Source organism: Morchella importuna, assembly GCF_003444635.1.
Source record: "Morchella importuna strain M04M26 chromosome Unknown Morimp01GS026, whole genome shotgun sequence".
In the NCBI taxonomy this organism is placed as follows: Eukaryota; Fungi; Ascomycota; class Pezizomycetes; order Pezizales; family Morchellaceae; genus Morchella; species Morchella importuna.
Genome location: NW_025763423.1, coordinates 345,165 through 361,138, shown reverse-complemented (window position 1 = coordinate 361,138; position 15,974 = coordinate 345,165). Strand labels below are relative to the sequence as shown.

Below are 15,974 nucleotides of genomic sequence, written 5' to 3'. Positions count from 1 at the left end.
GTAGATAAAGATATCCAGAAGTATAGTACCCCCAGTCTTAAAGGTAACATGAGAAAAACGCCAAGTCTCGAATAACTTTTCAACCACAACAGATATTAAAAATCCGTACATTAAAAAGCTGAATACCGTGATGAAGAAGAGTTTTATTGTACGGATTTTTAATATCTAGTGTGGCTGAAAAGTTATTCGAGACTTGGCGTTTTTCTCATGTTACATGGGGACACCATACTCCTAGCGTGAAGAAACCTGAGGTCGTACTGCTGCCTAAGCTTGGCACAAATCCGGAGGTCTTCCGCCTATATCCACGACTCGGCCCGGGCTCCGCTAAGTGGGTACCCTATCAACCAGATAGCTTGATTTATAGGTCTCCGTCGTTCACATAGCAGATCCTATAGCAGAAGTACACAACCCGTAAGTGTTCATGATCCAGATTCAATAGCTTTCAACCGCAGCATATCGCGTGGCCTGATATTGATGCCCTCTAGTAAGGTGGTGGATGTGGGTTGAGGTAGTAGATACATCTCTATAAAGTTGATAATTTCAATCGTTTATGCCCCTAAAACCCTGCAGTGAATCAATCATGCCTTTAGTGGCGCAAAGAATCACGATTTCGCGGCGGGAGCGGAAATACAATATTGTAGTGATTACTACTCATCACATAAACTACATGTACTAGCTATCTTCTTCGCATCTCATGAAAATCTTCGAATAGTAACTGTACATCTAAAGTATACAAAAGAGACTCGAATTCCGCAATATGGATACAGTAAACCCTTTAAATGAGCCATCCTGCGACTGGCCAGCGCGTATGACCACCACTTGAAGCAAACTTATTTACAACTCTTAATTGAAGTACATATTTCTTTCGCTGCGACTGCTGCAGACTGCATCTGAAGTAATGATTGTTCTGACAACTTTTATCCAACAGGCGAAAGATCCACACGACACAGTTCCCCCAATTTCATCGTACATGCGTATGACAAAAAGATAAGAACTGATGCAGTGCAAGGTATTCCTACCTCATATAGGGTACCTCGTTACGCTAGGAGCGCGACCGAGTGATACCGCATGTACCAAACCATACTGTGTTGCTTTTCTCCACATCATGTCGGCCAGCATCCAGTGCTACCCAGAAAACCCACTAAAGAGCCAATTGTAACTTTTGAAGTAACCCCATAAATAATTCCTCCATATCTACTGATTGACTGACTGCCCTGCCCTCCCCATTCATCGACCTGGCCAAATAAAAAACAAAAAGTAAAGGACTTCAAACGAGAACGTACATACTATCTGTACACAACACACCCTGACGCCTACTCATCCGCAACACCGATCGCGATATTCAGTTGGCCATAGAAGCCACGCATAGCTACCGCCACCTGTACGAAAGAAAAAGAAAATAAGTACGGTGAATAGAAATGGATAAGAATTCATACCCAGAAAACGAAAACAATCCAGATGGCGAAAATGAAAACGATTTCCTAACTCCCCCATAAAAGAAAAGATATAGTAATAAGAAAAGTAGAACCATTTTGGACAAAGAAGAAAAGTGGAGTGCTCAAATAAGAACCCTCCGGCAGAAACAAAACCAAATTGGAAAGAGATGCAGAAAAGTGTTAATTATACAGTTGATTCCCCTTGCTTGCCAGAAAAAAAGAAGAAAAAAAGCGACAACTCCTCAAGGAAAGACAAAGAAGATAAAGATAGCTAGTTAATAAAGGGAAGATGTGGTTAGGCGGAGAGTATTGCACCAGATCATCACTATCCCCTACCATGGAAAAATTCCCAAAAAAGAAACAGGACAAGGCCCGCCAGCGACAGAGCATATCCCTATTATCACCTAACACTTCAACAGTAACGTTCTCTTGACCAAAGTTAGCAGACATACACCCCACCCCCACCTGCCATGAACTCTGTAGTAGTTACATTAGCAGGAGGTGTCATGTCTCTTCTTGGGCCCGTAGGTTTAGCTCTCTTCGGGCTCTGCCTCTCCTCACTTTCATAGCCCCTCCCACTTTCATCGCCGTCATCGGAATCATCTCTCCTTCTCTTCCCTGGGGTCAAGCAGGTGGGTGTTTGTGTTCCCCTCGTTGGAGAAACACTTCCGCCAATCGGGCTCATCTCCTGGACGACATCCATCATTTGCGAGTCTACACTCTCCGTCCCTTCGGCACGGTTTTGGGCTTTGTCTTTACCCTTGCCATCAGAGCTGCTACTACCGTGAGAACGTTCTTTTCGTTCCTTTCGATGTTGGTCGCGTTTGGCTTTGTTTTCCTTTTCTTTCTGGATGTGGTGTATCACTTTCTCGATGTACTGTTTGACGAAAATCTTTACTTTGCCCCTGCGTTTTTCGGACTCAAGCAGAAGGTGGGGGTTGACAATTTTACGACCATCTTTCATCTCCTTTTTAACGAGGATTTCCGTGATCTATAGATAAATTGTGAGCAAGAGCCGAGCTGGTTTAATATATGTGCGGATAGAGACGTACATCTTTAGCGTGTTTTTTGACTGCATCACGGCCGCCAAGCTCATTTGAATATTTACTGACAGCGTTTGCAACAACTTTGGCAAACTAAGAACAAAACAATCAGCATTTATCCAACCATCAAGAAAATTGACTACTCACACTCTTCATCAGAATATTCTTAGTCTTATCGTCGTCATAGACCTTTTCTCTCCTCTCCTTTTCTTTCCTCTCTCTATCCTTACTGCTCCGTCTCTTTTGCTGTTCCGTAACTTCAGCAACTTTTTTTTCGGTTTCTTCGGGAGCTTTCTCCACCTTCATTACTTTCTTCTCGTCGATGTTCTGCGTGATCGAGTCTATGATTGCTTGCAGCGCATTTCTTTTCGGGTCAAGAGGAAGTTCGCCATGCCTTAGCGGAGGCGGAGGCGGTTTCAAAGGTCTATCATCCGACCGACATGGCTCAGTTGGCATATCCCATCTTGTCCTGCCATCGTTTGAGTAGTAATATAATTGTTGATCGTGCCAAGCCTTATGCCAGCCCCAAGGAATATCTCGTCGCGGCTTATTGTCATTGTTATTGCTATACTGAGCTCTATCTGCTCGAGGCCCACGAGGAGGTTGGCTTTGGAAAGATTTCTCCCGGGGTTGCGGGCGCGGGCGAGTGGGCGGGGTTGCAGTCCGATCGGGTGGTGGAGTGCCTGATTTAGACCGCGAATCTCTGTTATCACGGTCATTGTATGCATTATTTCGCTCTTTGTCGTTTGTAGAAGTTGGCGCACGCCGGGGGATACGGAAGCCTGTCTCAAGAGAACTCCACTCCTGGATGAGAGTGTTTGATGCTTCACGAACCTGTTCGTCTTCAACCGTGGTGAATTCTACAACTATGGTTTCGATCTTGGACTGTGTGATTTTATTCTTTGTGATACGAGGGAACCTAAAAAGGATTCGAAGAGCAGTTAAAACGACGTTCATATCGTCTTTAGTGTCCTGGATAATCCTCCCAAGGATTTGGTAACCGTGCATCTTGACAATGCGAGCGAATACAGCATCGTCCTCACTTGCGATGATGCGGTCAAGGAGTTTGGTGATAATCCATTTCTCCTTGCAGTGAAGGAGTGAAGACATGACTTTGGTGACATCTGCTTCGCTCATTGGCCTGGTGCCAGGTGTGCCACTCTCAGTATAGTCATCATCATCTTCTCCGGTCTTCTTTGGTCGTCTACCCTTCTTGGCTGTGGCAGTTACCCAGTCCTCTGAATCCTCGAGACCAAGAGCTTCGATAATATTATGAGAAAGTTTGGGAGCTGCGTCAGTTTGAGTCTTTCCCCCGATGTACCCCAGACAGTTGGGTTCTTGGCAGAAGCAGGTTTGGGGCTCGGCGCCATATCGGTCGACATTGTAATCAAATACCAGTTCCTCGCCCGCAATAATATCTCTCTTGGAAAAGATACCCATTCGCAGCTTGTCACCCACGACCCACTTGTCTATGAAGCAGTTTGGATTGCAAGAGTGGTTGCAGAAACGAGCCAGACCACCTTTTTTGGTGGCGTCGATGAATTCGTTCTTTCCGAGTGACATGAAATAAAAGTGTTTAATTCCTTCCTGGAAATATTTGTGCGTTCTTCTACGGAATTTGCCTTCATCAATCACCTCGCCAACGTATTCGTAGAGGAAGGTGTTGATCGGGATGTCAACATTTGCTCGGAGCCCGAATCCCTTTTTCTCGGTTTTGATGACCGAAACATTTGCATACTGGCGTTTTTGGAAGCGCTTGTTCTGACAATCAGAGCCGCAAGAGGAATCATCTTGTGTACATTCCATGGAGGTCATTCGATTGATACAATCGGAATTTTCGCCGCAGGCAACATTATGTGTCCCATCTGTGGCGGCGCGTCAGCGAAACCGAACAAAAAAAAAAGTCTACCGAAAAAACAGCCAAGAACCAGTAACTCTAGGACCTGGTAAAAGGGGAGAGGGAACGTTCTCTAAAGTGCGTGGAATGGATGAATGAAATGGTCTTACCCCACTCCTCTCTACACTCGCAAGACATTCCATCGCCATCCTGTCCAGAGTCTCCGATATGTTTATTACTGTAGATGCAAGCATCTATGACGGTGAATGTAGATGTCGCCTCCTCAGTACTGTTCGGATAATCGTTGAACAAGGCCGGCGGCTTCTTCTCCTTGAGCACTTTGGTCGACGATGATGCCCGCAACAGCTTTGGCTTCTGTGAATCGCCAGTTTCCGCCTCGGCCGGCGACCCCTTGTCCTCCTCGCCCTTAGTCGGTGATAAAGAAGGAGTATTCCCATGTGCAGGCGAAGCCGAAGACGCCTTGGAACTACCGTTCCCTTTCTCCTTTTCCTCCTTGATCTCATCTCCCATCCTCAATATCTTTCCTCCAGCAACGATGTCTCGAGGAGAATCCTCGAGCTTGATCTCCCCCATAGCGGTTTCCGCGCCGTCGCTGCTAGGACTGCGGCTTGTGCTAGTCCTTTCCCTCTTCATGTTTTCGCGTGCTGCTGTTATATAGATCAAGGGGTATTTATGATGACTGGTAAAAAAAAAAAAAAAGAGTTGTTGTTGGTGGTTACTAGTAGCAGTGGTGGTGGTTAATTGTCGTGGTTTCGTGGGTCCCAGGCTGTTAGGTCACGCTTGCTTGGTGGCCCTCACTCCGTCTCTCCTCCGTCCGAACCTCGACAAAAAAAAAACAGAAATTCCTCCTGTTCCAACTTTAAAACACCGCCTCACGCACACAAACAAGCAAGCACGATACTCTGCGCTTGGTGTCCGAATCTTTGGACAATAATCCCTTCACACTATAGCCGCGGTGTATCCGTGTTTCTTGAAGACGCTTGGGAAAAAACTCTTCTCTGGTGGCACTGCACTGGCAATAAAAAAATTGATTTCAAGAAACCAGAATCAAGAGCGCCGTAGTAGTGATAAAAGAATAAAAATTATAATATCTATGAAGAAAAATGTGGCAAAAGAGGGACAAGAGTCCAGGCGAGAAGGGAGAAGTGGGGAGAACTGAATACTCCCGTCAATTCTGGCAGTCGCGTGGGTGGAATTTCGCTCGACTCGAGGGCCACTTGGGTGGGTGCTTCTGCAGAATCTGTGATTCTAAGCAAAACGTCGGGTTTGGTGAAATGGCGGGCTTGAAGCTTTGTAGACGACCAGACGAGTCCCAATGAAGAACGACAAGGGCGCTAGCGTTTCGTCCCTATGCCCCTGTCAAACGCCCCTCCTCCTCCCTCTCCTCCTCCCTCCCGATGAGCTTGACTGCGCGTGGCGGGGTGTTATTCTTCTCTCCTATGAAAGTATTATATGAGCTGATAAAGCACAATACCGATCTCCCTCCCTCCCTCCTTGTTGCCGTACTGTAAAATCCTCACAAGTTCTCTCTCTCCGCTCCCTATAGGGACAGTCACGCACGTATAAACATTATTATGCTGCAGCCTTGTAACAGCGTGATGGACAAATTCCTGGATAAGCATGAGCCTCATAAGAAGGAATGGGACTATGCCAAGCCAGACTTGGCGCACTTCAGCCGGGCTTCACCTTCTGGGTTCAGTTGAGAATCTTGTTTTCCGGTGGTTTGGGTTGGTTGTAGTCGCAAGATATGAGGTTGAGAGGTCTGGATGTTGGACAAGAGCAAGTGTGGTATGGTATAGTTGAATCTCTGAGAGCACATAACTTGATTCCGCGGTTTTGGTTGTTATATTTTTTGCACGTTTCATGAGAAGCTGTCATGCACGTGGTCGCCAGGTACATTCGTGACGGTAGAGCTGGGGACAAGCCATAAAAAAAAAAGGGCTGCGGACATTGATAGGCAGTTACAGGGTTGTTGTATGCGTAAAGGACCCACTGAGGCATCTATACCTATGATATCCTGGCTGCGGATGAACTATCACCCGTTCTCTGGAAGCTTCGGCGCAGTTTCCTGCCTCGAGCAGGGCCTTTTGATAGCAAATATAGAACTACATGTATATACCAACAAGCTAGCTTTAAAGTATATATTCAATTGTTATTTCTCTACTTCCACCTCTTCATTCTCTCCTGGAGAGTATCATATCGTCTAGAAGAGCACGGACCAAAATAGGGCTGCTTAATATATGTATACGTCTTCTCTGAAATTGCATGAAATACTCAAATAAATAGAACCAAAAGTATCAAATACTTGGGAACCCGGGGCTAGAACAATGTCAGAAGTCTCGTCGTAGCTCATTACTAAGGTTTTTCTAGCTGAATATACAGTTCTTCGAGATTCATGGTCCATCACTCGCATCTCAAAAGCCTCTCCAGTACTTTTTTTTTTGTTTAATTCATTAATTGCATGCAACTCTTCAGTACTTGGGATACTAAGATAAACATCTTTATTATCCCCAATTCACAGGAAGGGCTCGGGTTGATAAAAAGCTACATATTCTCCCCATTAAGTCATGAAATTCTCCCTGATTTGAAAGGTTTAAAATTCGTGCACATGTGTTCGTGGTTACACGCATGGTCATTAAACTTTATACATTTAGGCTCCGTTTGGACGAGGAAAGAAATGATAATGCGCCTGAAAGAAGAAGGTCCGTAACTGACCTGAGACAGATAAGTCATTATTTCTCGGCCTGATGAAGTTCGGAAGACAAATTATCAGGCCCCGCAACATTGAGGATCGGATCCAGGTATCATCAGAGAGGACTCTTTACTAAGCCCCAATAATTACCTCTCGATGCAATTATTTGAAAGCCACCAAAACCTCATTGTCCTTAACTCACTAGTACTTAACGGATAAGTTGGGCTGTCCGAACACCACATTGCAGAGCTTTCCTCCTGCTTCATTATTCTACCATACAAATCTGCAACAATTCGGGCGGTCCGAACGGGGCCTTAGAAAAGTTTCAAAGATTCAATGAGATATAATTCAATGTCACTACATGTACATGTAGTCTCATGCAGTGCAGATGCGCGAAACATTTCATGGTTTCATTTACTTCCCGCTCACACCTAACAACGCCTGCAAGAACAAATTATAAAAGATATGGAGGTAAAACATAATAAGATGGACCAAATCAAGTCAGCATGACAAAAGTCATGAATGTGATTAGGATAGATAAAAACAATTTCGGAGACTTATAATTACGGATCTTCGTGTCTCATCATCCATCGACCGACGAATCCAATTCTTGCTTTCCATCAAACAACCTTCATTTTTATTCTCGCCTAGCTACCCATCGTGACCGGCTACCGCTCCGTCCAGTCCACCTGGCTTATCGGTATAGAAAAGAGAAAGAAGAAAAACAAGAAAGCTAACGAACAAAGACCTAATGAAAAACGTCTACGGCTCCATATCATCGTCAGGCTGCTCGAACAAGAAGTTGGCTGCAAGCTCTTCGTTTTTATCACAAGCGAAGTACGCTTGAATTACCATGTCTCTGTCAAAACCCAGACGGCATAGCTAACCGGATATTAGTGTCTAGTTATAATGATTCTGATTGGGTAAATTTATAAACTGGGACGGGGCATATAACATACTCTCTCAATAGCATCTCTTTCTTCAGGAGTGACTGCGATCTGCTGAGCACCTGGCGGCAACGGGGCACCCTCACCATCGTCAGGGTCTTCACTGAGCAACTGCAAGAACGCATCCGGATTCTGACTGATTAAAGCAGCGAGTTGAGGGTTTCCTGTCCCAACTTGTTGCAAGATTGGCTCGAGCATTTGTGGTTGCTGTTGAACAACTTGGCGAAGTTGTTGAAACTGCGGGTTGTTGCGGAGGAAATCAAGATTTCCAAGTCCTCCAGCTCCAGTTCCACCACGAGTACCACCTCCAGAGCGCTGGCTAGCAGCGGCGGCGGCGGCTTCAAACAAGTTGATATTCTCTGGATTTGAAGCTGCCGAAGCATCTCCTCCAGCTGGAGCAGCCGATCGTGGGGCAGATGATGCTTGAGCGGCGGGACGAGTAGCTGGTGACTGAGGTTGTCTCTCTTGCTGGACATGATCAGGAATACCCTGCATCCAGTTAATCTAAGCCTCTGCCGCATAAATGAAAGATATCAAAGTGCATACGTTTAGGAGATAATCCACAGCCCTGTCTGGGTTGAAAAATGCAGCTCTCATAGCTCTTTCAGCCTCACTCCTCTCAAATCCCATTGCAATCATATTTTGAATAGCAGACTCGCCGTCTCCTCCCATAGCAAGCGCTGAAGGATCATTGAAGTTGGAAGGGGCTGCAGAACCTGAGCCGGCGGGTGTTGGGGTCTCCGGAACGGCAGAACTGGAGGAACTAGCGGCAGCGGATTGAGCTGGCGCAGAGGGGTTGCTGGTACAGTGGGTTGCGCAGGTGTTGAGGGAACTTTAGCTGGGGTGGCTGCAGCCTTAGAGCTTGAAGCTGCTGCAGGTGTGGCCTTGGGCTATCATCCGCCTTCATCAGTCATCATCCAAAAGGGGACCAAAGGTTATACACGGTAAATTACCTTTGATACCATGCAGACTACGAAGCCTTTCTCCTCGATATTGTAGGATTCTACCGTTTTATCATCCTGCAAGATTTTGCCTTGTGATAGAAGGTCTGTTAGCCTGTAAAATACCTTCAAAATCTAGTATAAAACAAATATGATAAGCACCTGAATAGATGAGCTTCTGGAGCGAGGCATCCCATCCCTTCTCGGCAGTGATTTTTTCCTTGAGCTGACCGATCTATCATAGCCCAGTTAGTACCCGCATGTACAGACGTAAGGGAGCTAAAACGAACAGTATCAGACGGCTCGGCATCAATGAGGAACTTTTGCTGTTTGAGATCCTATTAGAAAAGAAAGCGGTCAGTATTGCGTTATGTTGCGTTGATAAACTCGAAAGATTCGAGAAATGACAAGTGGGGGAGGGGCAACGGCTATGACCCACCTTAAAAGTGAGCTTCATGTTGATAAAAGAACAGTACTTTAGATTATTTGTTGGGATTTAGCCAGACGGCTTTTGTTAGATGGGAGGTAGATGGAGGATGGATGGAGATGGAGACGATGAAGAAAGACGATGATAATGGTGGGGTGGGAGTGTTGGTGGATGTGGAGAGAGGCAAAGAAGTGAGAAGCTCTTGCTGGCTCTTGGGTAACACAAAAATGTAGGCTCCCACTAGGGTGCGATACTATTACTAAGACGGGAAACCACTGAGAGTTCAGCACGAGACTGCGGGGCTCTGTTTGTTCAGAGGAGATCTGGACTGCATGATCATCACTTACAGCAACGCAAGTGAATATTTTGGGGTGTTTTATTTCATGTTAAGAATTGGATGTGTTAGGATTAGATCGTCGCTTGTGCATGCATTGGAACTGGCCCGTGCACTCGGGGGGATTTCCTGGCGTTGTTGTTTTGTTTTGGTCCATCAGTGTTCCCCATCAACTCGACCGCATACGGACGGAAGCTCGGAAAATCCCCGAATAAAACAAAACAAACACCATAACCTGTAGCGCTCCCCGAAGGGAATTATCTACTTCACCTTTCCTCTCATCCTCACCTCCTACCATCATCACCCCTACCCCTGCCCCATTCCCTCCCATTATCATTTCATTTCGCCCCTCCTCCCTCCTCTACCTATCGTCCGAGATCTCCTCTCCCGAGATCCGGGTCGTATCATATCTAACGGCGGCTTCATGGCGTAATACCCTGGTTCTTTCTCGCCCAGCAAATACTGCCTGACGGATCAAGCCACAATATTGACACGAGAACCCCACAACGTTTCTCCACGTCACACGTTGATTTTGGTGTCTTGAAGTCCTTCATGTACAAATTTCTGGCAAACGTTTAATGATCATCACTAAATCAATGCTGCACGTCAAAACCACATCTTCAAGTAAACCTAACTCCAACCAACCAACAATAACCCCTTTACTACCTTCACCACTTTGCAACCACCCGGACCATAGGCATCAGCTTCTACCGGAAAAAGGAGGCAGAGAGACAGGCCATTCTGGTCTGCTCCCGTTTCCATATATACCCTCACCACCGGCTACCCGTTAAACGACATGTCTTTCCGCCCCTCGAGACACACAATTCGTCTCCTGGGCTCTATCACCATAGTGCTCACAGTGAGCACAACTGTATTCTTCATCCTATATTCCGCCTCTACTATCTCAGCTCGTTCCGTCCTCTCGTCGTCCTGCACCGCAGCTGCAGCTTTCGACATTACAACATGTATTCTTCTGCTTCTTTTCACTATATTTCCCCCCGAAAAACGTCTATATCTGTTAGGTGGGGTTATCTCAACTGCCCTGGCTGTTGTTCTTTCCACCCTTGCATTAGGGTGGATGAGCTTCCGTCCGAAGGCAATGCCAAATACCATGTTCGGCCGTGACAGAGACCCTATGGTCATTGCGGGGTTTTCATTGTTTGTTGTTTCCCTTGTTTTTCAGGCAATATTTTGGACACTACAAGCATTTAACTGCCTTCGCTCGTCCGATGGAACCGAAAGGCTCGAATCAGCATCAGAAACGGTCATAGAAAAGCCTCCTGAGCCAGTCGATTTTACCTCTCACAATTTTTCTTCTTCTACAACTCTTGGAGATAATAGCCATAATCCCTTTGTTCTGCGTCCAACTCCTACACACTCAAAGCTTCATAATCCAACTGTGCTATACGTCATTCAAACTCCTCCGATTACAGGGCTTGGGGCTGAGGTTGATCCTTTTGACACGTGGGATACATCAGATGTTTGTGCAACTCAGAGGGCGGCTTGTACTCTAGCTGCAATCGAATGTGAACAGAACACAGATGCAACCATAGGGTTGGGAATATTCACGCCCGCCGATATTACTATTACAGATTGCAAATCTACTGGGATTGAGGTCGAAATGGAGGAGGTTCTCGATGCTATACGGATTCATCCGCCAGTAATTGAAAGACAAAGCAGCCCGCCAATACCAGACTACGACATGACACCCCGAAGCGCTAGTTTTCCGGGAAATGTTTTTCGAGAACACATATCGATGATGAGAATGTCTAGAACCCCAACCCTAGTTATAAGTCCTACTGGGGGTAGTCGAGAATTTGATGAAGGAAGCGGGCGGCTAGTAAATATTAGAGGTTCTCAAAGCGAATTTGGAACTGGTAATTTACTAGTCAGGTCTCAGACTATGGTGTAACGACCTATATTTCAACTATATGAATAAACGACCCAAGACGATACAGTGATACGACATCTACCTTCATTACATTATCTCTGAGAGACGAGAGTACGAATTACGATCATCATCGGATAACTGCATTATTTTATTATATAAACATCTCCAATCTTAATGACAGCACCGCCACCCTCCAGTGGAGAAAATAGATCGAAGAAGGAGACGGACGAAAACTATCCAAGATATAATTACATGCTACTTTACGAATTATTGTCTTAACATCAGAGTTTTAAATTATTTCTGCGTAATTTGTTTATATCGGCGGTGGTTTTTCTTTGATCTTGATTGATCATCCGATTGTTCTGCATTTTCGTCTTCTGTTCAGCCTAACTATACCCGAGCAAGTCTTCTCACAGTTATAAGTAGTTTACCATATTTCAATCATTTATTAGAGTTTTTCTTTTTGGCTCATGCTCGTCCCGTGGCGACGCAGCTGTGTGACGATGTTTATATATTAAGATTATGCCGAGTTGACCTCTGTTTGATTGTAGCGATGTATTGTATCTTCTTTCCCTGTCTCGGTGTTCAATTGCTTTTTAGATGTTAAGGGAAAGAACATACACTCTCTTTCTCTGATAAATACCCAACTGTCATATATGTATCCAGTCTAGTGAGTTTCGTTTTTCTTGGTTTCTCTTTTTTGATTACTATTTATTAATCGTAGATATCTGTAAGGTCCAATTTTAAGCCAAAGAGCGGGGCACTTTGAGACAAAATATTTGGGATTTTTCAAGACAGAGCAATTCGTTCTTTAATCATAAATTCTCACTCGTGTTTTACATAAACGAGCTGCCGGGTCATAGCTCCCGGTATAAGATAATAGCACTGGAAATACTATAGCTATAGGTTGTGTCTAAGTCCCCCAAATGTCTGGAGCGGGGACCGTACTGTAGCGCCGGAAATGCAATGTGATCAATCAACTCATCTCCATTCTCACTTCCGTGCTCTGCATGGTCAGCCAGTCGTGCGTTGGATCCGGGAGAACCAATCGACTGCCGGCCTACTCTGTCAAAAAGACAGATGCTACCAAGCAAAAAGCCACATTAGATCAATTACCGATGGCCTTATCCGCGGTTGGCCAACCCGAGCTAATCATAAAATGGGGGCCGGGCCGTGATCGACTCCAAAGAAATTTGCCACTAGATGGTATGAAATACTTCTTATATAGAGAGCTCCTTGGTTTGGGCACCCACCGGTGTTTAAAGCCTTTAGTTGACCGCCAGTAGCATTAATTATATAATTCGAGTTACCGCTGGTGGCAAACACAGTGCTTTGGAGAGGATACCTGAATTTTACTAGACGAGATGATATTCTATTGGTCCTCAACCATGTACTTGTAGCTTCTCGCTAATTGCGCAACTATTTTACTTAATTAATGGGAAAATTGCAAACTAAAGTTTAGGCATGATATGCACAATCACCTTAGAACTCTACTATTTCCTGGCCACATAGCTCTCAGGTCGAAGCCTTGACAGTGAACAAATATCACGAAAGGTTTTCCTGCAATTTGTATCTAATTCAACGGACTCTGCTGAATTGTTTGTTACGACAATAGAGGGAAACTGTCTAACCTAGCTCCCAATTAAGGTTTGGATAGACAAACATCAAAACCCACCATATATATATGCAAGTCACGACTTCTTCCCCATAATCCTCCAAATAAGGCCAAGTACATATGCGTATTTGGTACAGAAGAGAAAAGCACTACACCCTGCAACACAGCTAGGACCCAAAAAATGGGTAACTATACATGTCAGCTAAGCAGCCCATTAATATATACCCCTTCTCGATCGAGCTAACAGATTACCCATCTCTCATATGACTAAAGAATTTTTCAGCCCGTCATAGTCCCAAGTGCAGTATCGAAACTGTTTACATGTGACTGAGACTCATCATATCACAACATCAACAGCACTTTGGGCGACTGACATGACTGAGGTTCATTACATAGACGTACGTGTGCGTGACATCTACTTATGTAGTTTTTCATCTGGCTGCAAGTACATGTAGTTGGGTTTGCGAAGGGGCGCCGTAGCTAGTGGTGGTCGTTGGTAACTGCATAAGTGGCCGGTCTCCCTATCGAAACATATGCAGATGTAGTTTGGAGGTTCCTTAAGATACCTAACCCTAGCGTGGGACACTGGCCCTGTCCCACACTATGAATAAACATGACCCTGTTTCCTTTTGTTTCCTCATATCAATCATGACAAAACTCACCCGAGAGCCCTAAATAACCTCATGCTTCCCTAACTTACGTTGCAGATATTTATATAGCTTCTATATACAAGGCTCTGCATTAAGTGAGTGAACTAAATGGGGTGTTGACTGGCGTGGATCCGTTCACTCACTTAATCCCACAGCCTTGTACATACCAACTTCTAAAAAAAAGAAAAACCAGTACTCATCCATGCAAAAAGTTCAACCCGGCTCCAGCACTAATTAGTTCCACTATCCCACCATCCTCGATCATGCATCCCCGCAAATAATACTTTACAAATTCGGGGTAAACCCCCACATACAAACAGCAAAAAAAGATGATAATGCTACAGAGAGGATTCAAACACTCCGTTGAGTGAAATGTAAACTATCTTCTATCTGTGTTACCAGTACAGTACTGCAGCTTTAAACCGAGTTTTTCTCGGTAAAGTAGAATAGCAAAACCCTAGATAGTGGAGGCATAGTTTATGTAGTTCTGCATAAGAGTAATTGGGTTGGAGAGTCGATAGGGTTAGGGGTGCATAATGGGTAAATGTCGCTGAGGCAAGGTTTGAGGCACTTGTGATATATATATGACTTAGATATAGAAATATTAAAAGCTTTGACGCCGCAATTTTCATACTGACCTCACTGTCAATCTATAGTTTGCACTTTATGAAGTAACTATATTAATCATGGTCCGTAAGTTCATGTCCAATCATTATCGGCCATAATTCACACTATATTTCCCACAACTAACAGTAGCAAAATTACTAGTCTAACCTTACCATTTCTAACAACAACACAGTAAATAACATGCCTACAGCATCTTTCTCTATAAATGTCCTTTACACTATCACACCTCTTCCCTAAAGACTACCATTTCCACCCCAAAAGCCGCCATGAAAAATGAGGACTACACCAATCCACCCGTCCGTAACACCCACAAGCCACTTCTCTCCCCTCCAAATCCAGATAAACCCCACACCAACGCACCCCAAAACCATTTCTCCGTTCCTGTAGTCAGCCCGCAAGATGTTTGCGTCAAGAGCGATCACTCGACCGCCAAGACACCGTTTTCTAGGGCTCTTAGAAGTAGGCAGATGTTTTCTGCCTTCTCTAGATAGCACATTTCCATTAGATATGATTTGTAGTAGGTGTAGTTGTGGGTTAGGTTTTTGGTTTATGGTCACGTCGTGACGTCACGTTATGAGGAATTTGTTACTCTGGCCCAGCCCACGCTTACGAAATACGACCCAGCAGAGCGTTATTGATACTGCCAGCTGACTAAATGAGACAAGTCACAACTATCCGGTTCCAGTTACATGTCCGGCAGTGACTCAAGGGTCAGGAGCAGCTGCAGTCTGACGTGACCCATCAGTTTAACAGGAATACATGTAGATATGGGTTCGCCTACAGCAGAAGTGATATCCAAAGTCTTTAGCACGCTATACAGGATGCATAGTGCGGGGTCCTGGCTAGACTCGGAAGCCACATGTGCATTTGATAAAACGAGTGATATTATGTGACTCCAATGATAGCTAGGTGTCGGATGACAACTTTGGTTTTGATCAATGGGGACGTTGTAGGTTAAGTTCTAGATATAGGTTCATATATATGTACTTTGTTGGTTGTAGCTGGCTATAATGTGCAATTGTGATAGAGCTGATCGGTTTAGTGATCATGAATTAATAACGCTAAACGATACTCAATTGCAAGACCTCAAGCCTATAGGTATCAATTATATGTAAACGCATCGCAAAATTCCTCAAGAGGATAAGCATGTAGTATGAATATAGTACTGGTTCATTATGTGTATTCGTATAATTACACACATCAGTGTCCCGAGTGTATGCTAGTACCGATCGACAAGAGCACTCCTAGCTACATGTATGTAGTCCGTTGGACCTCTCCATCGTTTAAGATGTATATACGTGGCATCAGTGCCTATGCATGTATAAAAGAGGAATAATCATGGCTCTCAACTACCTTATAAACACATCACCTCCACTCCACCAAACATCCCCACAGCAGTAACCGTCTCTAATCTACCCCGCTGCTACCCCCGCCGATAATCCCACCCCGCAACCCGAATGCGGTAGACCAGATATAGGTATCAGCCGACATATCATATGTGACACTCTGAGAA

The 15,974-nt window shown here is 44.8% G+C and overlaps 3 protein-coding genes across 3 annotated transcripts; 1 reads left to right on the top strand and 2 right to left on the bottom strand.

Moving 5' to 3' along the window:
- Positions 1-1,313: 1,313 nt before the first annotated feature.
- Positions 1,314-4,970, bottom strand: LAJ45_07845 (uncharacterized protein; the record flags this gene model as incomplete). The annotated part of the gene is made up of 6 exons (XM_046117400.1): positions 1,314-1,379; positions 1,437-1,481; positions 1,927-2,427; positions 2,489-2,572; positions 2,627-4,344; positions 4,487-4,970. 6 exons carry the CDS (start codon positions 4,968-4,970, stop codon positions 1,314-1,316), a joined length of 2,898 nt encoding a protein of 965 aa, XP_045969385.1.
- Positions 4,971-7,791: 2,821 nt separating this feature from the next.
- LAJ45_07844 (uncharacterized protein) lies at positions 7,792-9,374 on the bottom strand (the record flags this gene model as incomplete). The annotated part of the gene is made up of 8 exons (XM_046117399.1): positions 7,792-7,911; positions 7,989-8,465; positions 8,523-8,548; positions 8,632-8,866; positions 8,930-9,009; positions 9,080-9,152; positions 9,208-9,255; positions 9,357-9,374. 8 exons carry the CDS (start codon positions 9,372-9,374, stop codon positions 7,792-7,794), a joined length of 1,077 nt encoding a protein of 358 aa, XP_045969384.1.
- A 1,100-nt stretch (positions 9,375-10,474) lies between these two features.
- LAJ45_07843 (uncharacterized protein) lies at positions 10,475-11,590 on the top strand (the record flags this gene model as incomplete). The annotated part of the gene is made up of 1 exon (XM_046117398.1): positions 10,475-11,590. One exon carries the CDS (start codon positions 10,475-10,477, stop codon positions 11,588-11,590), a length of 1,116 nt encoding a protein of 371 aa, XP_045969383.1.
- Positions 11,591-15,974: the final 4,384 nt, after the last annotated feature.